The sequence below is a fragment of the Vigna angularis genome, chromosome 2 (assembly GCF_016808095.1).
Source record: "Vigna angularis cultivar LongXiaoDou No.4 chromosome 2, ASM1680809v1, whole genome shotgun sequence".
Taxonomy (NCBI): domain Eukaryota; kingdom Viridiplantae; phylum Streptophyta; class Magnoliopsida; order Fabales; family Fabaceae; genus Vigna; species Vigna angularis.
Window position 1 is genome coordinate 6,393,784 of NC_068971.1, and position 24,952 is coordinate 6,418,735.

At 32.8% G+C, this 24,952-nt stretch overlaps 2 protein-coding genes across 2 annotated transcripts; one reads left to right on the top strand and one right to left on the bottom strand.

Annotated features, from left to right (window-relative positions):
- The first annotated feature begins 2,634 nt into the window (after positions 1 to 2,634).
- On the top strand, positions 2,635 to 6,542 carry LOC108328076 (WRKY transcription factor WRKY24). Its single transcript, XM_017561866.2, has 5 exons — positions 2,635 to 3,022; positions 3,317 to 3,391; positions 3,850 to 4,724; positions 4,811 to 4,969; positions 5,635 to 6,542. The coding sequence occupies exons 1-5, from the start codon at positions 2,783 to 2,785 to the stop codon at positions 6,368 to 6,370; spliced, it is 2,085 nt and encodes a 694-aa protein (XP_017417355.1). The 5' UTR covers positions 2,635 to 2,782; the 3' UTR covers positions 6,371 to 6,542.
- Positions 6,543 to 24,063: 17,521 nt separating this feature from the next.
- Positions 24,064 to 24,952, bottom strand: LOC108327805 (protein METHYLENE BLUE SENSITIVITY 1). Its single transcript, XM_017561517.2, has one exon. The coding sequence runs from the start codon at positions 24,702 to 24,704 to the stop codon at positions 24,390 to 24,392; it is 315 nt and encodes a 104-aa protein (XP_017417006.1). The 5' UTR covers positions 24,705 to 24,952; the 3' UTR covers positions 24,064 to 24,389.

The following is a 24,952-nucleotide window of genomic DNA, read 5'->3' on the forward strand; positions in this document are numbered from 1 at the left end:
CATTATAGAAAATAACGTACATACACATAACAAATATATATTTTTAGTAATTAATAATAAAAAAAATCATTTTCTATTATTTTAATGAGAGGTTAGGTTAGGATCATATTTTATTAAACTCCCCATTATAATTCTCACATAATAAAATTTAAATAATATCCTGAGTTATAAGAATGAAAACTTTTCATTAAAATAAACTTTTTTTTGTCAAAGAAATATTTCATAACAATAAATACGAAGAATAGTTCGTAATAATTAATAATAAAACAGAAATTAAAATTAAAATATTTTGAAACTGAAGTCTAAATAACATTTAATTAGATTGGAATTTACAAAATGAGGTTGTATAGTGAGATTTTAAAAAACAATGTAAATTAAAACCTATTGTTTATAAAACTTCACGAAATATAAGATTAATTTTACTGTATTAAGTGTTAAATTGATTATTCATTAAATTTGACCATAAAAGAGGATATGTTGTTATTTATTTATTTGATATTTCCAATTTTTAGTTTTCTTTTTATTTTAACCGTTAGATAGATCTCATTATATTTCCAATTTACTATCTTTTCTTTATTTTAAATTCTTATATTTTTCTTTAACTTTAACTTTTGAAGATAGATTATATAATATATGAAATTAATACGATCTTAAGAAAGTCATTTGTTTTTTTTTTCTTCTTTTCATTATAGTCTTTTTTTTTTGTAATTATAACGATCACATACTTATAAATAAATACGTGGATATAAATATAAAACAATATTTAAGACAATAGTAGACATATATATATATATATATATATATATATATATATATATATATATATATATATATATATATATAATTAACAGTATTATTTTATGGGAACTTTGAAATTTAATCAATATTTAAAACATTTTATAAGTTTTCATGAGATAATTTTAAATATTTAATCCTATATATAAATTTAAATATTCATGTCATTAATAATGGTTGCAAAAGACATTTGTGATGTGTATAAACTAAATAAAGAGATAGACAAATGAAGTGAGAAAAATTTTAATTTAAGAAAAAGGTAAATGAAATATATGTAAATAGAAAAAGTATAAAAAATAATATTTATGAAAATGAAAAGTTATCATGAAATAGTTAGTCTTTTTTAAATTATAAGAACATTCATGCATTGAATAAATTATTTAATAAATAATAAATTGGAGGTAATTAAATTTCTATTTAATTAAGAAGGAAAATATTTAAATATTTAAAAATGTGTCATTAAATAATTAATTCTAAAATAATAAAATAATTAATATGTCATTAATATTGGTCAAGTCAAATTTTGTTATACAGGTAATACATGGATATGTAGATGGGTAAAAATTTATGGGAAATGAACTGTTACTCGCAATTTTTAATTGTTTTTTTTAAGAGAAACATTTTTATTTAAGTTAAATAAGATTATCATGAGCAATATCTTTTTTTAAAATATTGAACGCACATTTCTCTTTTTTTTAATATTATTATTTAAAAAGAAATAAAGGTTTGTAGAGTGACATTTGAAATTGTGAATTTATTGCAAGAAATAAAATAAAAATAAAAAAGTGTGACTTTGTAACTAGTTTGAGACATTAAAGGCAAATAAAAAAAAAGACACGATTCATTATAACAGAAAATGAAATTTGTTAGAACATGGAAAACAATAAATAGCAGATTGAGATCTAATCTAAGAATTATGATCCGAAAATTTCTGCATGTAGATTTAGAAAACAGAAAGTAAATTTCGCAAAGCAAAAAGTGCTTTTCCGAGGTAACAACAACGTGTGTGGTTGTGTTAATTCGGAATTTTCGCATGTCATTTTTTCCGAAACTAGTGATTGCAATTTTTGTATTATGTTACATAACCTTCTAAGCGCGTTACAACAACTTTTACTTAATTCGCCCTAACCTTCATTAATTAATTTATTAACCTAACTTCGTTATAATGTTTCGTTTATACCAACTAAAATATACTACTAAATAAGTATCCATAATTAACATTGATTTATATATCTAACTATGTACTTCTCCCCTCTCTTTTAACAAAACTTTATGATAATTTTTTTTTGTTGAGAAATTACATTTTTCCCGTTCAATCTTTTTTAACATAAAAATAAAATTTCCATTTTAAAATTCAAATAAATATTTTCTTAATTTATTTCGTGAAGTTAGAAAATAAAAAAACAATACGCATGAAAGAATATAATTCCTTGTACTAATTGCAAGGGATATATCAGGAAATTAAATTATAATTTTTTTTGGTATAAACTATGATATTAATTTAATTTATTAATCCTTGTATAAATATAAAGAATTTATGCATAAAAAAAATGAATTGAAAAGATAAGTGATGTTTTTTAGAACCTAAAATATTAATTATAGTTGTTAATCTTATCCCAAAACCTTAAATGCTATGGTGCGAAAGCGCAAAACTTTAAATTAATCGAGTGCAATGATTAATACGAAGTGTATGAACTTTGTTTACTAAATTGACACTATTAGCTAAGTTTTATTTATTTGTTTTGTTTATTTATTCATTATTTAATTTTTGTTTGTTGCACAAAAAGACAAAAACTATTATTTTGTATATATACGTGCACAGAGATCAGTGTGGAAGAAATGTATCATGTTTGGGTTGTGTGTTGTAGGTGGAAGCAAAGATTTCACTACAGAAACAACTTCAAATCTTCACTTTCATTAGCTGAACCTCACCTTCGTCATCATAATCTCCATTTCCTATATAAATTCTGATTTTTTTTCTTTCAAAATGGGAGAAAATGATGATCACAACAACCATTGTAATGAAGAAACAGAATCAAAAGATGCAAAAAGAAGCCTGGCTGAGAGAAGAGGGTTCAATTCAAATGCTGCAAAAATCAATACAGCACTGTTTTGTAGTGACACTACAACAAACCCTTCTCCTTCTCCTGCTACTCATCTCACCATTCCTCCTGGAATCAGTCCCACTGCATTGCTGGACTCTCCTATTATGCTTCCAAATTCTCAGGTTTGGATATATATGTATTTATATATAATATACACAAATCACACAAAACAAAACTTATATGCGTTTTTTTATAGTTACTTTGGGTGTGTTTTTCAATCAAAATTCCAGTTTCTACCCAATGATCTACAAAATAAGAATTTGCATTAAAGATCATAGATTTTGTCTGGGTAATATTTCAATCTTGATTGGAGAACGGTTTGCTGCATCTGGGTTTGTTTTTGTGTGATCACCCATTTCCTTGTTTTAAAATTTGCTATGGAAGTTTGATTTTTTTTTTTCTAATTGGTGTTCTAGGCAACACCATCATCTCCCACCACGGGGAGTTTCTTCGTGATGTCAACTCTTCTTCCCTATTCTGCTTTGAATCAGGTAATTATTAACAAATCCAAATTGCGTGCTTCTATCATGTAAACAATTTATTAAAGTAATTTATTAAAGTATTGATGCCGGTTTCTGTCACGGTGAAAATAAATTTTATTAAATTGTGGATGCTTGAGGTTGCAGATGCATTATTGTGCAATCTATTCCGCCATTTTTTTGCATGATCTGAATATTGAAAACCATTCAGTTGGATGTATTTGATGCAGAGAATGGGGAGTAGAAATCTGTGTCAATTAAGCACGATGACTCACAATAAGCTTGAAACATTTGCTTTGATTGATAGTGTGAATCTTTTAAACAAATATCAAGCCAAGCTTTTTGTGTAGTATTTGTTGAAAAATCCCATGACCTATATTTCTTTCTCAGATATTATCTTAAATGAATCTATTTAGTTTGTATTTTCTGACAATACTAGTGAATTTGGTTGATAACCTTGAACTCAATAGGTTTCTAGTAATTTCCACTCGGTAAAGGGAGGGAATAGAGAAAGCCAACTACCTCCTCAAGTTCAGTCACCATTAGATTTTTCATTCCCAGCAGATTTTTCAAAAGGGCATTCTGTGAAAAATAGTGAAGTAAATTCATACAATGATATGAAAATGGTAAATGATAAGATTGTTAATGGCAATAATGTTGAGAAGCCAATCTCTGGCACTGAAGAAGTAAGCGATGAAAGTGCTGTGCCGAAAAACGGTATCAACAGTGAGGATATTGTAGGACAACCTGCTTCAGAAGGAGAACTGAAAGAAGCATCTCATGCAACAGGAGTGGTAAGGACCTCAGAGGATGGTTACAATTGGAGAAAGTATGGACAAAAACAGGTAAAAGGTAGTGAGTATCCCAGAAGCTATTATAAATGTACACAACCTAATTGTCTGGTCAAGAAAAAGGTGGAACGATCCCATGATGGTCAAATTACAGAAATCATCTACAAGGGTAATCATAACCATGTAAAACCACACTCTAGTCATAGAGGATCTGCACTTTCTACAGATGAGGTTTCAGACATGGCTGAAGAAGGTGCATTGGCTAAAGTTGATGGTGGGTTCATGTGGAGAAATATTCAGTCAGGAATAAAAGATTCAAAAAACAGTTTAGATTGGAAGGCCGATGGTCAGGAAAGGACATCACCAACTTCTGGTGTGACTGAGATTTCAGATCCTATATCAACCAACAAAGCTAAATCTCTATCCATGTTTGAATCGGAGGAGACTCCAGAGCTTTCTTCTTCACTTGCTAGTCATGATATGGAAGAAGATGGAGCCACTCAAGCAATTGTTGAAGATGAAGCTGAGAATGATGAATCGGAACCTAAAAGAAGGTATTATATTCCATCTGGTAGTGTCCTTATGGCCCCATCTCAAGTGGAAAGAACTAAAATCTCTCTACATTAATTTGTCATTGCAGAAAGAAAGAGAACTATGCAGCTGAATCAAATTTGCCCCCTAGGTCTGTTCGTGAGCCAAGAGTGGTAGTCCAAATTGAGAGTGATGTGGACATACTTGATGATGGTTACCGCTGGCGTAAGTATGGACAGAAGGTTGTCAAAGGAAATCCAAATCCTAGGTAATGGTCGTCCTTCTTTCTTCACTTGCTAACCTGTTTATACTTGTCCACAATTGATTGAAACATACATCTGATGTAGCGTTTCTATCTTTAAGGAAGTATTATATTTAGTTTTGGGGCATTGTGCTCAATGATGTCATGTTTCCAATGACATCCAGTTATTCATGTAGCTGATTTCATTTGTAATATAAGGTTTTTGTTTTTCTTTTTGTTGGGCTATTGTGATCTCAGAAGAAGTTTCAACTTTTCAACTATTTGAAAATGCATATTGATCAAATTATTGTAGATTCTTATTTCTTATGGTTGAATACTGATATTTTCTGTTTCTTGTCCACTGCTCTTTTTGAATAGGGTAGACAATTTTCGTTCTTAAGTTGAAAGTGTCCTTGTTTGATACTGTGTATGGATATTTATGAAGTTGTCATTCTGTTCTGGCTTCCTAGCTGTATATTTGAACGAGTTTTGTGTTTTAAGAAGATCAGTGGTCTATTCTGCAGACTGGCTTGATTCTTTCTCTATGTTTTTCATTCACATCAAGCTTTTTCTCAATAGGGCTATGCTTGCATTTACATCAAGCTGTTACGAAACAGCATTCATGCATTTTTCACTTGAGCTTATAGGCTGATATGTATTCAACATTTTCTCATGGATCTCTTCCATTTCAGGAGCTACTACAAATGCACAAGTGCTGGGTGTATGGTAAGGAAACATGTGGAAAGGGCTTCACACAATCTAAAATATGTTCTTACTACTTATGAGGGAAAACACAATCATGAAGTGCCCACTGCAAGAACCAACAATCAGATAAACTCAAGTGATGGTGGTTTACACCCCAATGGTGTCAATGGGCAAGTGGGTCTTGCTTTACCAGGGAGTGCTGGCATTAAGCATGAGACTCATCAAACTCTTGCACATCATTTTGATAGAAAACCTGAATTCAGCAATGATTTTCTCAGGCCTAGTTTGATTGGAAGTTTCGGTAGTGACATGAAGTTTCCTCCTTCTTCCCTTTGCCAAATGAAGTATCCTTCCTTGAATAACACCATGCCTTATAGCTCCTATGGACTGAACCCTGATCGTTGTGCTGCACCTCAATCTGGATCCATTTCCTCAATGTTCCCTGATTTTCCAATGCCACTACCATTGAATCTTCCCTCATCTGGAAAATTTTCAATTGCTGGACTTAACTTTAACTGTGCCAAACCAATAAATCCTATCCAATCTTTCCTTTCTGGACAGCAAGTGAAGGACATTGATGCAGTATTTCTGAGGCCTAAGCAGGAACAGAAGGATGATGCTATATATGGCTCCTGCATCCCCTCACTAGATGCAAATGCCTCACTCTCTTCTTCAGCACCACCGTCCATTTATCAACGAGTCATGAAAAATTTCCCTTCATAAACTCGTTTTACAGCTATTAGAAACACCAGCAGATGCTGAGTTTTTTGTTTAGTATTCCAGTGTCTTCCCTCCTGTTATAAATCTTCAGTTGTTTTGTTATTGCTGAAAAAAGCTATAATCTCTTTATACAAATTGCTCACCAAAGTTCTTGGTAAGAAAATTTCTTTTCCTATGACTCGTATTGCTTCCTTTCTTTCATATATTTACTGAAACAAAATATTAAATCTTTTACATATATTTGTTATTAGTTACTGGTAGGAAAATAACATTATTCCCTACTGGATTCATTTATGCTAGTGTCAATCACAATGACAATTTTCACCTTCATACAAGAATAGCATTTGTCTTAAGCCATTTGATAATGCTGGAATGGACACGATCAAATTAATACTATTAAACTATAGCAATTTCATAATTATCTTAAACTATAGCAATTTCATAATTATTAAGATAGTAATAAAATAGTAGAAAAGATAAAGTTAATCCTAAGTCGTATTCCATTGAGTACTGGAATACGTTGTAAATTTACAAGAAGGCAGAATTCCTTTAATAGGGAACAAGAATAAACAGAAACCAATGGGAAAAAAATATTGTGAGAGAACAACGAAAACTTGTATTATTAAATTAGAAAACATTACAATTTATAAAGCTTAAAAATATAACCATCCACTAAGAATGTGTCCCAAGAAATAAGTCATTAAATAAATATAACCATCCACTAAGAATGTGTCCCAAGAAATAAGTCATTAAATAAAATGCATGAACGAGAGATAACAAACCTAACTGATTCCTTAAAACTAGAGAAATAATGACAATTAAAAAAATAAAATAAAACATAATTAAAAGGTGGACATGTTTCAGTCCTAAAACATTTTTCTAGCATTCCTTTTGGCATAGCGGGCCCCGGCGAGAGGCCCGTACGACGGGCTATTAGTTTAGTGGTAGAGCGCGTCCCTGATAATTGCGTCGTTGTGCCTGGACTGTGAGGGCTCTCAGCCACATGGATAGTTTAATGTGCTCATCGGCGTCTAACTCTGAGATGTGGATCATCCAAGGCACATTAGCATGGCGTACTTCTTCTGTTTGAACCGGGGTTTGAAACAAAACTTATCCTCAGGAGGATAGATGGGGCGATTCAGGTGAGATCCAATGTAGATCTACCTTTCTCTTCACTCGTGGGATCCGGGGGAACCACTACGACTCCTCTCTTCTCGAGAATTCATACATCCCTTATCAGTATATGGACAGTTATCTCTCGAGCACAGGTTTAGGTTTGGCCTCAATGGAAAAAAACGGAGCACCTAACAACGTATCTTCACAGACCAAGAACTACGAGATCGCCCCTTTCATTATGGGGTGACGGCGGGATCGTACAAACGCCCCCGATCAGTGCAATGAGATGTGTCTATTTATCTATCTCTCTCTTGACTCGAAAAGGAGCAGGTTTGAAAAAGGATCTTAGAGTGTCTAAGGTTGTGCCAGGAGGGTCTGTGAATGCCTTCCTTGCTTTAGGAACTGCAAACACCAATTTTTTTTCCTTAGAAGCTTTGATTGAAAGTGGTTTCGTAAATAAATCTGAAAGTTGATTTTCAGACATGCAATAAATAAATCAAAATCACAAATTTATTTTTCTGCATTTCTCTTAAGAAAAACAACTTGATGTTGAAATACTTAGTTTTCCCATGATATACAGGATTATGGAAAATAGCGATAGTAACTTGGTTGTCAACAAAAATCTTGGTACTTTCTTTCTACTCTAGACTTAGATCCATTAAAATTGTTTTTAACCATAAAGCTTGATTAACAGTAGTTGTTGCGATAAATTTCGCTTATGTAGTGGATTGAGCCACAATTTCTTGCTTCTTTGAGTTCCAAGAGAAAACACTTTATCCAAAAGTAAAATAGTAGCCTAAAGTACTTTTCATATCATTGATAGAACCTCTGCAGTCACTATCAGAGAAACCCGTCAACTTAAATTATTTGCTCCAAGTGAACTTAACACCAAAATTCCGTCAACTTAAATTCTTTGCTCCATATGAACTTAACACCAAAATCACTTGTGCCTTTGACATATCGAATTATTCTCTTGGCAACTTTGAGATGTAATTGGCTTGCACAATGCATAAATCTGAACAAAATACTTACTGCATTTAAAATATCAGGACGTGTTACAATAAGATACATTAAGCAACCAATCAAACTTCTAAAGTATCCCTTATCAACTCTTTCAACTCTGTCTTCCTTACTTTAGCTTTTCCTTTTAATTCATAGGAGTGCTTGCTTCCTTGCATCCTTCAAACCTAAAAATTTTCAAAATCTCTTTTGCATATTTCTTCTGGCAGATAAAGACTTCATACTCATCTTTCTTAATTTCCATTCCAAGAAAGAAAGTCATTAACCCAAGATCTGTCATCTTAAAAACCTTCATCGTTTCTTGTTTGAATTCCTTAACCATCTCTGCATTATTTCCTATCACTAAAAGATCATCAACATAAAGTGAACCCATCAAAACATTGTTGATCTGATGTTTAACATAAAGCGTGGCTTCAAACAAGCTTTTTCTAAAACCAATGCTCAACAAATGATCATTTATTCTGCTATACTAAGCTCGTGGAGCTTGTTTCAACCCATAAAGAGCATTTTTAAGAAGATACACCTTGTCTTTTTCTTCCGTTTTCACAAAACCTTCAGGCTGTTCAAAGTAAATTTCTTCATGTAAAACACCATTTAAAAGTGTTGATTTTACATCAAGTTGATACACTTTCCAATTCATTTGAGAAGCTACAACAAGCAAAATCCTTATGGTGTCTAAATGAGCAACAATCTACACCAAAGATTTGAGCATAACCTTTCACAACAAGTCTTGCCTTATATTTGTTGATAGAACCATAAGTGTTTAACTTGGCTCTGTACACCCATTTAACTACAATCACTTTCTTATCTTGAGGTCGATCAACCAACTCCCATGTTCTATTTTTTTTTCAATCATAGACATTTCCTCCTTCATTGTAGTTAGCCAATTTTGATATTTTATTGTTGCTGCAAAATCTGTAGGTTCAAAAACAACAATATTACACCTCTCATAAAAATAGAGTGATCTTGTATCTCTCACAAGAGCATCATCTACCAATTCATTTTGCCAATCCTCTTTTTCTTCTTCTAATCTTGAAGTGAGAGACTTAAATTGTAGGTCTACCACAGTTTGATACTCCTTTTTTCTTTTATCCCAGTTTCACTCTTCATCTTCTAAGAGGTAGACATCTCTGCTAACAACAATGCTTCCTATTTGTGGCTGAATGATTTTATAGGCTTTGATGACAGTTTTATAGCCTATAAAAAAGTTGGGTGATGTTCTTTTATCAAGCTTACTCTATGGAACATGAGTGAAAAACAAACATCAAAATATTTCGAGAAAATATAGAGATGGTTTATAACCATACCAAACCTTATATGGTGTTTGATCCTTGACTGCTTTTGTAAAGAGTCTATTTTGCAAGAAAACAATTGTATGAGCTACTTCTGCCCAGAATATTTTGGGTAGATTTTTTTCATTCAACATGCATCTAGTCATCTCTAAGATGTATTTATTTCTTCTTTTACTTACTCCATTTTGTTGTGGAGTATAGGGTGTGGTTAACTTATGCTCAATATTAGCTTCCTCACAAAAACTATTAAAGTTTTCTTATGTGTATTCCTTGCCATTATCAGATCTTAGAATCTGAATTTGCTTGCCACTTTGATTTTCTACTAATTTTTTGAACTTCAAAAGATCTCCAACTACTTCTAACTTGAACTTTAAGAAAAAACTCCAACACATTCTTGTGAAGTCATCAATAAAGGCTATATAATATCGATTACCTGCTAATGAAGGAGTTCTTTGAGGTCCAGATATATCTATGTAGACTAACTGCAATCTACAAGTAGATCCTCTTGTTGAGTTTGGAAATGGCTTCCTATTTTGCTTTCCAAATAACCAAGTATTGCATGTTGGTATTTGATCATCAAGTTCTGGAATATCAGCTAGAATTTTCTTCGACTGCATTTTTAGCAGCCCTTGGTGATGATAACGCCTAAGCCTCTTGTGCTAAACTTCTATGATGTTCTCCTTGAGAGGAAAGACAACTTACTCTTCCTCAAATGGATTTAGAGAAAAACTTTTCCCTTTCATTTTGATTTTGAAAATTTCTTGACTAGCTAAGTCTCTAATCAAACAATAATTGTCTTCAAAAGTGACTTTGAAGCCTCTTTCAATCAATTGGCCAACACTCAACAAGTTTTGTTGAATTTCTGGTTCAAAAAGGACATCAGAAATGAACTTTGTACCTCAGCAACTTGTTATTGAACAGACTCCCCCCAACGACTTCATTCTCACCCATCGAGGCCTAAAAGTGATGCTTCATAGCTTGTAACTTATTGGGCGAGCCATATTTTCGCTCAACGACTCAAATACTACAGGTTTAGGCTGTCATTTTCATCCAACGAGCGGCCAACTCCCCCAACGAGTCAGCCTAGCACCCAATGGTGATTTTTTTTCCGTCTAGGGGTGGAACATATATAACTCTACAGGTGAGTCTTTTCTGCATGTTTACAATGTTGGGTGCGATTCTAATGCCCCTAGAGTGGGTATTTGTTTCCAATCATGCTTCCTTGAGTTCCAACTTGTTTTTCTCCACCAGAATTGCTTCCTATTGACTTATTTTACACACTCAAAATAAAGATTGAGGTAAACAAGCACACATTAAATAAAACACAAGAAAACATGGAAACAAACTGAACTTGGGAAAAACAAGGTAAAAGCTATGAAAGAATTGATTTATTCACAAAAATATACGCATAAAAACATGTAAAATCAATCATTATCAATAGACCAAATTGACCAAAATGATACATCTCAGATAGTTCAACAATCACACCACCACTTCAAATCACATAAGTTTCACATGTACATCACATATTCAAGCTATTTCAACATAGATTAAAGGCCAAGTAGTCATACAAATTCATCAATACTCAAACACATCAATTTATACAATCAAAACATGAACATGCATAAAAACCATACTATCTTTCCTTACCTAGATTTGGAGGCTCCTAACTCAATCGTTGCTCCTAATAGCTCTAACTCTCACATGTTGCTTTATCTACACATAAAAAAACTCAAATCAATAAAATGAACATTTTTTTAATGGCCATAGACAAATATAGATTCATTCTCTTAGAGTCATATGCAAGCACCAACAATGTCACATGCAAAACAAGAGAAAAAATTATCTAAATACAAAATATGAACTTACTCTATTTTGAACTCTAGTCAAAAGAACGTGTAGAACCGTTAGCAATGACTCTTAAGATGGTATTTGATCTTTTAAATAAATGAATGATAAAGTTAAAAAAATTTAAAAGTTTAAAAAAAAAATTTAGAAAAAGTTTTATAAAAATAGTAATTTTGTTTAAATAAAAATTCGATTGATACAAATTACATTATAGTCTGACCATTTAAATAATAAACAATCTAGTGTTATTTTATTGGAAATACAATTCTTATATTCTTATTAAGTTACACACAATATGACTAAAAAAAAATTAAAATTGCATATATTTTTTTTATAATAGGTGAGTTATGAATAATTATGACTGTACAGTTACAAAAATTTAGTTTAGTTTAATTCATTTTTTCTATATTATAATGATATTTTCAATTTTAACCAACTCTTCTTAATGTTTCTAATTTGATTTCTTTTTTCAAAAGTGACGTAATATAAATCAATACGTTATTCTAGTGATAAGTGACATTTTTTACTATTCAAAGTTTGCTTAAGTTATACACAATGTGACTGTAAAAAATTAACATTGCATTTTTTTTAATATAATTGGATAATATGAGTTATGAATAGTTAAAAATTTAGTTTAGTTTAATATTTTTTTCTATATTATAATGATATTTTCAATTTTGACCCATTCTTTTTTATGTTTCTAATTTGAATTTTTTTTTCAAAAGTGAGGTATTATAATCTCTTCCATAAAACAATAATATGTTATTCTAGAGACAAGTGACATTTTTCACTTATTTTACATGTTAATTATGTCATTTACTATTCATATCATAGGTTATCGTTATAATGTCGTTACTCTTATATTGACTTGTTTTTAAAAAAGATAAAAGTGAAATAGGAACCTTTAAAACAATATAATAAAATTAAATTGTTGTGTTATTGATGTGTTAATTTTTTTAATAGGATATTTATGTAATTAATTTATTTTAAAAAATGAAAATCATTTTCAGTTTCTCTTGATTGATACGAAGATAAAAAATAAAAAATAAAAAAGCTTAAATTATGGATACGAAGTATATAGGTCTAATATGCTAATTCAAGTTTGACAAAAGCTATTAGCTGACTCTATTTTCTTAACTAAAAGTAATTTGGTAGAGATTATTCGGTATGGCAAAATTTAATTGATTATCCTATGTTTGAATTTGAAAGATTAGTTTAGTTTAGTTATATTTTTCCACTAATAATATGGTATAAATACAGATTTGATCACTGAAGTGAATTAGTAGTTTAGTATAAATGTAAGTTAATCGAGTTATATTTTTCTAATAATACAAGTACATTTTGGAATTAATTATCTTATACGTAAGTTCTTAATTGAAGAAAAAAAAAGTGGTTTCGTTATTCAAATCAATTGATAACACAAATATAGTAATATTATAGCAACAATCATCAACAATTTAATAACATTATTTACGAATTACAAGCAAATAATAATAATTTAAAATTTTACAAAATCGTTATTTCTATAGAATTCGTGCTAATGAAATTGTTTTTATACCTTGCATTAACTAAAAAAAAATAACAATGAAGTGATTCTTATACAAGAACAGTTGTTATTATTAATCAAGAGTATTTTATTAATATGTAGATTGTATAACTAATCAATTACTTTAAATTTATAATATTAATTATTTAAGTTAAGGCTTAATACCCTCTTTGGTCCCCAGTTTCAGTGGTTAATGTCAATTAAGTCCCCATTTATGAAAGTGTTTTTAATATGTCCAAAGTTATTCAAATTATCGTCAATTTTGTCCCTTCCGTTAACTATTAGGAAACGGAGTTAATGCATTGATGATGTGGCAGTAATTATTGGCAACGTGGTAATAGATTGTTGTGTGTGTGGTGACGTGTATGTAACTGATAGAAGTACCCCTAAACGTGGGTAGGGCACTGATTTAGGGCACAGAAAAAACCAATAAAGGTCTTTTTCTCCATTACGACACAGGTACAGTGGTAGGGGTAGGTCTTCTTCTTGAAATTTGTCTTCTTCTCCTCTGTGTTGTTATTGTTTACGGTTTGGATGTTACTGTTGTGAGTTGGCAGTAAGGTGGTGGTTCGTCTTTGACGGTTCGTCTTGGGCGAGTTCGTGTTTGGTCGTTCATAGTTGGTTGGCGAAGTGGTTCATGGTTGGTGGTTGTCTCGCTTTGAGCTTCGCGACGTACTGGCAATGTCTTTCATTCAAGGTTGTTCGTCTTGCTCATGGGGGAGCTCTCGTGGTGCTTCATCGAGGGGATTCGTTGCAAACCAAATATGCCATTGCGGAGAGGTTGTTGTGTTGAGAGTGGCAAAAACAGTTAAGAACCAGGGGAAGCAATTATGGGGCTGCCCTAATTACAAGGTTTGTAGTTTAATTTTTGTTATAAATTGTTTTGGTGATTAACTAAATGTTTATGGTTGGATACTTTGAACAGCGGACAAGAAATGAAGAATTTCAAGGATGCAACTTCTTTAAATGGCGTAATGATGATAATGTAGATGATGGTGGTAGTATTATTGCTTGGCAAAGGAGAAAGATTAATACTCTGGAGAAATCTCTTATGGGTTGTCAAAAAAGGGAGAAGATGTGGTTAGGGATGGTATGTTTGATGGGGTTGATGAACATCATCGTTGTATGTATTTTGTTTAGTAGTCCATGATGTGTTCTATTATGATGAACATCATCATTGTTTATTGTAATATGATGTTTTGTAATGATTGAGAAGAACACTTTGGCCTTATTGTCAAGAGCATATTAATTTGTGGTCTGAATATACATGTTGTCTCATATATACAACATAACCACTCTGAAGTTTAATTTGAAATTAAAATCAAATGAAGAAGTGGATTAAGCACAATCATAAGTGTCCCCTGAACTGACAAAGATGAAGGTCAGTTACATTTAGTACTTAGTGTGACCTGGACTGAAAAAGATGAGTACCTGTAAATTGACTATACATCACAACAAATAACCACAAGTAATTTATATTGTAATTCACATTTTAATCAGAAATTGGAAATGAAATTGACATCGAAAAGATAAATTGTCATTGACATTGAGATTTTAAGCACCAAATACATATTATACTTTACAAAATACCCACATCACAGCTAACAAAATAGCCACTTCAAAATGGAGTTCAAAGTACAACTGAATGTTTACAAAGAAGCCAATGATGGCTATAATACTTAAGCTAAAGTTGATCATACTATGATGTCAATGTTCAAAATACAAGTGAAGTTGTATATAACTTCTAAAGTCCTGTTGTAGATGGTTGGGTTTGAGGTTCCTGACTTGGTCTTGTACTTTGCTGGGTTTGTGGTGCCTGACTTAGTCCTGAAGTTGGCTGGGTTTCAGGTTGCTGACTTGCTTCACATTGGTTTGTTGGATGACGTTGTGGGCATGTATTTCTTTTGTGACAAAGTTGTCTGCATATGGAACATCTCTTACGAGTTCCATTTTGCTTTAGCTGTGTCTCATCCTTCTTCAGTTCCCAAGCCTCTAGCCTTCTCTTCTTTTTTGGTCTACCAGGTAAAGTCCTTTTAGGTGGGGGCAAAACATCAGGCTGAGATGTCATTTCCCACAGTTGATGACCGTTGACAGGGTATATGATTGGGATGTATGTTTCTTGGTATGTTGACCTTCTAAACCAATTTGGCACGTAGTCTTCTCCATTGATGTTTAAGAAATTCATTACAGCTAATGCATGACAGCATGGCATGCCTGTTAAAGTCCACTTTCTGCAAGTACAATCCAATTGGTCTATGTCAACCACATACTTCTCACCAATCATTGAAGTGTGTCTGACCTCAAAAATTTTATCTCCTGCCCAACTGCAATGACAACCAATTTAAATAAGTATATATAGAATAAAAAATTATAACATCAACATTAAATCCAAATTCTTATGTGCAGATGTTCACATACCTAGGTAGCCAAAATTGAGTCATGTGCAATTGCTTTTGAAATCTTTTTTTTATCTTTGGGCAAAGATGACCTTCAAATGTAGTTATTTTCTGTCTATTTGTTGACCATCTCTTCATGAGATACAAACGAATGTATTCCATCATTGTAATGATGGGCTTACCTCTTGCATGTAATATGACACTGTTAAAAGCTTCAGACATATTATTCACTAAGGTGTCACATACAGCTCTACCCGTAAACCTTGAACGTGACCAAAATCTAATTACAGAAAAAAACAGTTACATATAATCAGCTAGGCAAACAAACAAGAAGAATGGATTTCAATATATGTTACCTTGGTGGAATTGATAGCAAGTGTTTAAATGCATTTGGATTTACATCTTTAATATCTCTTGTCACTGCCTCCCATGCTGCAGGGTGTGTAGATGAGGCTGCCTTCCATAATAGACGTCTTAGAATTTGGCCAGGAAATTTCTTCCTAAAATTTGCATAAATGTGGCGAACACAAAATCTTTGCTCCACACCAGGGAGAAGTTCTTGTAATGCTGGCAGAAGTCCCTATCAGAGTTCCAAACATGAAGTTATACACGGTATAATACAAAACAAGAAGGTTTGAAAGATATATAACAGCATTGGGCTACGTTACTTACTTTTTGTTGATCTGAAATATATGTCTTAGTTGAACACAGCTCTACACCACCAAGATCATCAATGAGCAATTGTAAAAACCAATGCCAACTGTCCTTATTCTCCACTTCAACAACAGCATATGTCAAAGGACACATTTGGTCATTCCCATCTCTTGCAACTGCAGTTAACAACTCACCTCCATATTTTCCTTTTAAGAAACAACCATCTAAACCTATAATAGGCCTACAAGACACAAAGCTGTCTTTACAGGCCTTCAAACACACATACATTCTCTTGAATATTGGATTGTCCTCATTAGGTTCAACCTTTACTTTCATAGTTGAACCAGGATTAGACCGAAGCAACTCATTTGCATAATCATAAACTCTTTTATATTGTTCTTTAAAATCACCCTCAATTCTTTTAAAAGCCATTGCTTTTGCCCTACAGGTAGTAGACCGAGAAACACCAATGTTCCACTTCTTAGAAACTTTGTTTTGGAGGTTATATAGATTAATATTCAAATTCTCTTTGATGGTCTTTTCTAACCTCCCACTCAACCATTTTGAAATCATTAAACGGATGTTAAATTCTCTACTGCATGTGTGCTTGTCTATAATCTTCCTCAGCTGCCATGTATCTTCAGCTGCCTTATATGCACAATATGCATACCATGAACATTTACCTTTTGCCCCACAACATCTGACACACACTCTTCTTTTGTCATTTTTGTAAACTTTTAACTTCCTTCCATTCTCTACTCCATACGTTCTTATAGCTTCTGTAAAATCTTTTTTCTCAGCAAAATAGGTGCCCACTTCCCATTCATATTGCTCCATACTTTTGGGCATTGAAAAAGTACTGAAATCACCATACCCATCTCTATCATCATCATTTGTGTTATCACTTTCAACAACACTGTTCAAACTCTCAGATTCCCAATCACTTTCTGATAAACCCCGAGGTCCCCCAAGTTCTATTTGGTTACTAGCTTCAAATACATCACATTCCACTTCATCTCCATCGTCAGTGAAGACATCCTCTTCAAACCCAGTCCAACTTCTAACATCATACTCATCAGCATGTACATCACCCTCACCCTGTCCATCCACATCATTACCATCTACCTTAGTCACTCCCTCTACCTCAACTTGTACATGAGGCTCTACATAAGCCACTCCCTCAGCCTCAACTTCTACCTCACCTTCTATCACACCATCTAGATCAGCCACTACCTGAACTTCAACTTGTACATAATCTTCTACAGCACCATCTACTTCAGTCACTGCCTGAACTTCAACTTCTACATAATCTTCAACAGCACCATCTACATTAGTCACTGCCTGAACTTCAACTTCTACCTCACCTTGTACCACACCATCTACATCAGCCACTGCCTGAACTTCAACTTCTACCTCACCTTGTACCACAACATCTACATCACCCACTGCCTCTACTTCAACTTCTACCTCACCTTCTACCAGAACATCTACATCACCCACTGCCTCTACTTCAACTTCTACCACACCTTCTACTTGTACTTCAACCTCTACCTCAGGCTCTACATTACCCACTGCTTGAACCTCTGGTTGACCAACCTCCATCTCAACACCCAATTCAACACTCTCTCTGTCAACTTCTGCTTCACCACTAGGTGCCACAATTTCTGGTTGAGAAGAGTATTCCAACTCCAGAATATACTCAGGCTCACACACCTTGTGTATAACATAAACGTGACCTTGACCATTCAACATAGCAATATTCACTAAATGACATGCACCTTTGTCATCTAATAAAGGTTCCATACAATCTTCTAACACAGGACCACGACCCAATCAATACCACAAATCCTTTACATTCCTATAACCCATCTCCTTAAGAATGCTTAATATTTCAAAATAACTCCATCGATCTGGATCAATTTTTAAAGTTGTGGTTTGACCATAGTGGTATCTGAATGTTCCATTATTCTCAAATTTCCCCGCATGGTGAAACACAATTTCAACGTCTGAGTTGGCCATCTAAACTAATATAAAAATTGTTTAAAGTTAATAATTGCTTAACCCAAATGTTATCTATCCACAAAACAAGTAAAACAAAGCAAAAGCACAATTACAAAAGCATAATTACAAAAATAATCAAATATTGTCCACAAACCATCAGGGGGACCACAACCACAATGGCGCAAAAAAAAACAAAGCACATGCACAGATAATGGGGGACAATAAACAGACAGACCATAAACAAACTTTTGGGGGGACCATACGGAAAGCAACCAAACACAGATAAAAGGCTACCGTAAACGCACCTTGGAATCGCGATTTTCGTAATACCCACAATACTGTAAACGTCTCAACGCACCTTCCAAATCCAACGAAGATAGATCTATCCACGATTTTTGTGCTCGCAATCTTCGTCAGCGATAATGACTCTATCTACTCTATCTACTCTCCCACACTTCCAATTGCCCTAATCTCGCGTATCAGTGCCCTAAATCACATTTTCCCTGTCTTACAAATCCCAATCTTTATTACAGCAGGGTTACTTAGGTTACTAACATACACGTCACCACACACACAACAATCTATTCCCACGTTGCCAATAATTACTGCCACATCATCAACACATTAACTTCGTTTCCTAATAGTTAACGGAAGGGACAAAATTGACGCTAATTTGAATAACTTTGGACATATTAAAAACACTTTCATAAATGGGGACTTAATTGACATTAACCACTGAAACTGGAGACCAAAGAAGGTATTAAGCCTTAAGTTAATATTTATAATTGGATTGTATACCTACAATAATATTATGGGTTAAATAATCGTGATTCCGGAAAAGAGAAGGGAAAGGAGGCTCTCTCCTAGCGGCGTGACCTTCTGCCATGGCGAAAGAGAAAGAAACTCTTCCTACATTGCGTGATGAAAAAGTCCTACCCAAATCGCACTTCTAGAGTGTCATCGTCTTCTCCGAACAACCAAAATCACTAACTCTTCATTAAACACCACCCGCCGAGTGAAGGTTTTAGATGCTCATCTCCACCAAAATCACAATTGGAAAGAAACTCTCACTTTTTCAAGGTTGGGTGGTCCGCGAGCAAGGAGTAACAAATAAATTTGGAAAAAGAAAAATAATGTCACTGACTCGGTCGTACGTATGTCTTTAACGTTGTACTGTTCATTTTGTTTGAGACTGGAGTTGTTGGATTTGAAATTAGTGGTAATTCTGCTTCTGCTTTTGTTTTGCATTTTGGTGCCAATTCGTTATCTTCCTATAAGGTTCCAATTTCTTTGAGACCCTTTTTAGGGAATCAAAGAAGACACACCGAGAATGGAAGTTTTATAAATAGAAATGGTCTGTCTTATGTGAAAATGAATGGAGGCCGCAAGCGTTTCATTGACAGGGGTTATGATTCTGACATTTCGGAGGTGGAACGAGCAGCATTTGAGAATCTGGAAAACCCAAACCAGGTTATCAGAAAGTCATAATTTTCAATGGAGGAGAAAAAAATCCAAAATCTAGCTAATTCGTATGTAGTTTATTCAACAGAGAAAAATTGTAATGCCAATATTATTATTTAATCAAGAGGAGTGAGAGGGTCATCTTCCTCCATGGGATCCAAGCATCAATGAGGCATGTGAAGTGGGTGCGATCAAGCGTCTTTACATATCATTGTAATTTTTTTTTTCATTTTCTTATTTGATCAATGACAGGATTAACAAAGATAAACCTAATTTATTTAGTTTTTTAGAAAGTGGCTAATTTAAAAAAAAAAAACATTTTAGTTTACTATAATAAAGTGTGAAACAGGTTCCAAGTCCTTCTAAAAGAAGTTCCATTTGAAGTTATTAAAGTCTTAAGGCGGTGAATAGGTGCAGTGGCTTTGGAATCCAAAAGCCAGTGGAAAACAATTAATTGCAAAACAGACACATACATTGAAACCAAAACCAGATGCTTTGACCAAAAAGCTGAAGCAAACCCTTAACTCGCAGGGTGGAGCTGAGTGAAGAGATAGTGATTCTGGTTGTTCGGAGCGGTGGCGGCGCTGTGCGATTTGGGCGGGGCTTCTTCGTTACGTAAAAAGAGTTTTTTCCTCTTCCACCAATGCACAAGGTCACGCTGTTAAGAGAGGAAAGTCTCACCGCTTGAAGACGCCCAAGTTAAAAAAAAATAATACTTGAGAGACCGTTAACACGTCAGATTTTTAAGGCTACGTCAGATTAAATTTAAACACGTTACTCTACGAAAAATTATAATTTCAGATTAAAACGTACCAAAATTTAAAGAATAAACGAAAAATAAAATCGTTTCATAGTCGAGGAACAAAAACATATTTAATCTTAATATTATATTCACTTTTAAAAATAGAGTATTGGAATTATTAAGTTTAAAAACATTTACATGCTTCAATAGTTTTCTGTGCAAAATACATTTTTTAACTATAACAGTTGGTTTTAATGTTATTCAATGTATACAAAATCACTTTCACATCATTCTCTTTTGAAAGACTAAGTTAATATAAAATAAGTTTTAAGAAGAAGAAAAGGAGAGTCAAGGTTAATCCGATAAGTTAGACTTATGAAAGGTAAATCCTATAAATTATTTATTATTTGTCACAATATATAAATATAACATAACCATCACTAGTGATTTTAATTTTTTTAATTTTTTATTTTATTTTACAAAAGCGTCCTTTTCATGTTTCTTTGTCAATAAAAGGAAAAGAAATTTGTTAAAGGGTGTAAACAAATTGTTTAAATACACAATATTAAGAAAAATAACAAATACTTGATTATAGTACAATAAAAATGAAAGTTCGTATAACATTAAGTCAAAAATATAAAATAAAATACATGTATTAATAAAAAAACTATTTGATAAAACCACATGACCATCCGAATCAAACCTCAAAAGTTGGTTGGCTTGGTTTGTTCAGATGTTTTTTTGTGTTCAAACCAAATTCCATATCATTTTTTATGTTTGGAATGAATGTAGTTTTAACCAAAAATTGAAACAAACTAAAAACTCTAATAATAACAACCATCAACACTGATTTGAAATATTGTTAGGTTTGGAAGGCATTTTTGATAGATTAAGACATAAATATATGTAAAAGTGTAGTTTTTTCTTGATAAATTAAGAGATAAATATATGTAAAAGTATAGTTTTTTACATTAAAGTGAAACTTTTTTTATATTTATTGAAACAAATATCTCACTTAGATATGGCAAAAAGAAATTAATAGCAAAATATATTTATATATATAGATAAAATTTGCCACTGGTACTAAATAGATATCCGGTAAGTAATAAGTAAAAGTATTTAATTATCGAGTTACTGAGAATGGTATCCACTCACAATTATTTTTTAATATATTTTCTTGGATAATAATTATTTTAGATTTTTATTTTAGTATTTTTAAATCAAGTTATTAAATTAAAATTACAAGTGAAGAAATATTAATTTTCAAAAAATTATTTAAAATTTGACTTCATATCTTTTTTATTTTTTATTTAAGTCTATTAAATTGAAATTATTTTAAAAAGATTAATTTTTAAAAATTTGTTTTTTACAACTCATTCAAATTTATAATACATTAATATTTTACTGAGTAATTTAATTTGAATTATACTTTAAAATTACTTTCTATTTAATTTTATATTTTAAATTTTATATAATATATATATATATATATATATATATATATATATATATATATATATGTATATATATATATTTTATTTTTTGAGTATCCATATACAAAGGAAAAACTGCACGAATACCTAATATGTACCTGACGCAAGCAATATGTTGTCAGTAAAGTTACATGCCAAATGTATTTGATTTTGAATATCTTCTTTATTCGCACAAAAAAACTCTGATTTCAAATTTGCTAAAATATCATCGTTAAATTCTATAAATATATTAAAGTATTATCTATTTCAGAATTTCATACGTTTATATAATTTGATCCTTAATACACGTATCAATATATTAATAGAAGAAGATTTATATAAATTATGTCATTCTCTTTATATCATCCTTGTCAATTTAGAGTCCTCCATATTTTTATAGGTGTTTGATGTTTTTCTTTGGCTCTTTAGTCGAAAGACCCTGCTGCGTCTTCATTTGAGTCACTTAATTTAGACATTACTATCAGCAGTCGTACTAATAATTTTTGTTTCTACCATCATTCTATGGAACAATTCTTTGGAATGATTGAGACATCGTAAATAAGAAATTGTTATATGCAAAAACAAATCTTCAATACTTGAGTCTGTATCAAATTTACCAAATTAGTAAAATATATAATAAATGCTCTCCTAGTACGATCACTGTCATATCTGAGTTTGAGGAGTTACACTTCCTAACGGAGGGCTCAAAGTCTGTCATGGATAATATTACTCTCTTTTAGGATCCAACTTCCTCTATCCACAAACCATTGGAAAACTAAATCTAAGAACATGTCCAAATTTATAAGCAATTTATGCACTAATTTCAATTTTTTTTGTCAAAAACAATGAAGAAAGTGGTCATTGCCAATTCCTATACAATGAATGGAACACTATTCTAAATCCAACCAAACAGAAACCATCGTCATAACTTAAGCCTACTGGCTACAGAGAATTTGGATATTAGATGTTGTGTACTTCTGCTTTAGCAACATAGCCATGTCAATAAATAGAAAAAACGTACAATCTATAACTTGTAACTTCTGCTGTGTTGCACTTTCTAGTAGCTGAAACATAAAAACTAAACCTATATAAAATATTTACACATTTACAAGCATCAATACCAACCAAAACAAGGATGTAAAATAAAAAGTGATATAAAAGTGTCGGAAGATTTCTCACTATGTTAAAGTATAGAAGAGAATCATTATCCCCCTGGCCAAGATGTGATGTAAAACTGCACAAATTCATTATCCAATAGTCTAACTTAAAAAGAAATAGAAATCAAAATTGGCAAGCTTCGGAGTCAAAGTAAGAAGAACAACCCACGTATCTAAATATGGATTTTACTATTACAAGAAAACTGGTATTTTGAATTCTACTGAGGCAATACTAACTTTAAGAAAATAATTTCCTTCAATTGATATGAAATTACTATATAGCAAGGGTACACATGAATCGTATCAGGAGGGAATGGGAATCATTCAAGATGCTTTGCACAGTTAATCTCTCCTGATTAAATATTCACATATTAAGATTTCAAATTAACCGTTGGTAAAAGACTGTAGTCCCATTGACAACTCAAGTATTTCCAGATTCGCCCAGAATGTTTTCATTAAAGAATCATTCGCCCAGAATGTTAATTATTCACTTAATCCTAACAAACAAGTTTTAACATTAGAGAAAACTTTGTAACAGTATGAAGCCGCTACGAAAGTCTTATGGCCATATCTGCAAATTAGAATTTAAGTCTTCCCAAAAATACGACTAGGTTAAAAATACAAAGTATCTCTTTTCCAAAATCTAAGCATAATACTAATAATATTCTTTTTTCCGAGCCAATACTTAAAAGAGAAAGCCACAATAAGAACCAAATGAATTATTTTACCTTGGCTTAACTAACTTCTGATCTTACTCAGTAATCCGATTAGCTTTTCTGCTTCAACATTATGATCAGTTTTAACCAACAGTGGCAACCAAAATCACATCGCATCACACTATCCATTCACTTGAAACCAACCCTAAACCTACACACAATCCATAGCATAGCAGTTATTGCACCAATCCTCTTTTCAACATATTCATCATAACACAAAACCAATTACCCAAAAAACCGACAATCCAACAGAATCTATCACCACACACCACAAATTAGTACTAGATTAATAAGTCCACTTTAACTTTCAATATAGGGAACAATATACACTCGATCCTTGAAAAGAAGGGCTCCCATACAACAAAGACAATCTCATTCCTACAAAAGACCCTTCTTTGTCCCTTCAGACATAGAATCATCGCATTCATACATATTGCATCATAGTCCCTCCCTCGATAAAACAACTAAGCATACCCACGTCCGCAATACTGAACAACACCCTAGAAGACTTTAACTTAGATAAAAGGAAAGAAAAATAAAAAAAACAAAAAACAGAGCGTGAAGGGGCTATAACATAAGCGATGATAATGACCGATTAAGATCATTTCTTGTGGCTTCCGCGAATGCCTGGACGCTGCTTCGACGATTCGCTGGCGATTGTGGCGTGAAGGTTGACGACCTTGTCCTCCTCAAAGGGGATCTTAGGGTGACGCGCCTCGTGATGAATCTGCATCGATTTCACGTCAGGCGCCGTGACTTTGCAGTGCGGGCACTCGTATTTCGCGTGCCCGCCTTTCTCCACACCAGACCGGTCCGCCTGGCCCGCCTTACCGCCGCCGCGGTTGGTAGTGGCGGCGTCGATCTTCGCCGCGATCTCCTTAGCCGTGTGCTTCTTGGGCTTCGCCTTCCCGGTCATCGCGTCGAGGTGCGGCTCTCTCTTTCCGAAGATCAACGAATGATTCTCTTCCTTTTGTCCTTAACGGTTTGGATTTAGGGGTGGAAGAGGATGATTTGGAATAGGGGAAGGTAAACCCTAGGGATGGGAGAACCCTAATTTGTGTTCGACCACCGAAAGGGGTTTGTTATGTATGTTGTACTGCGTTGCGTTTCGCTTGCGCGTTTGTGGAATGGATTTTGGTTATTAATAGGCACGGAACGCTAGAG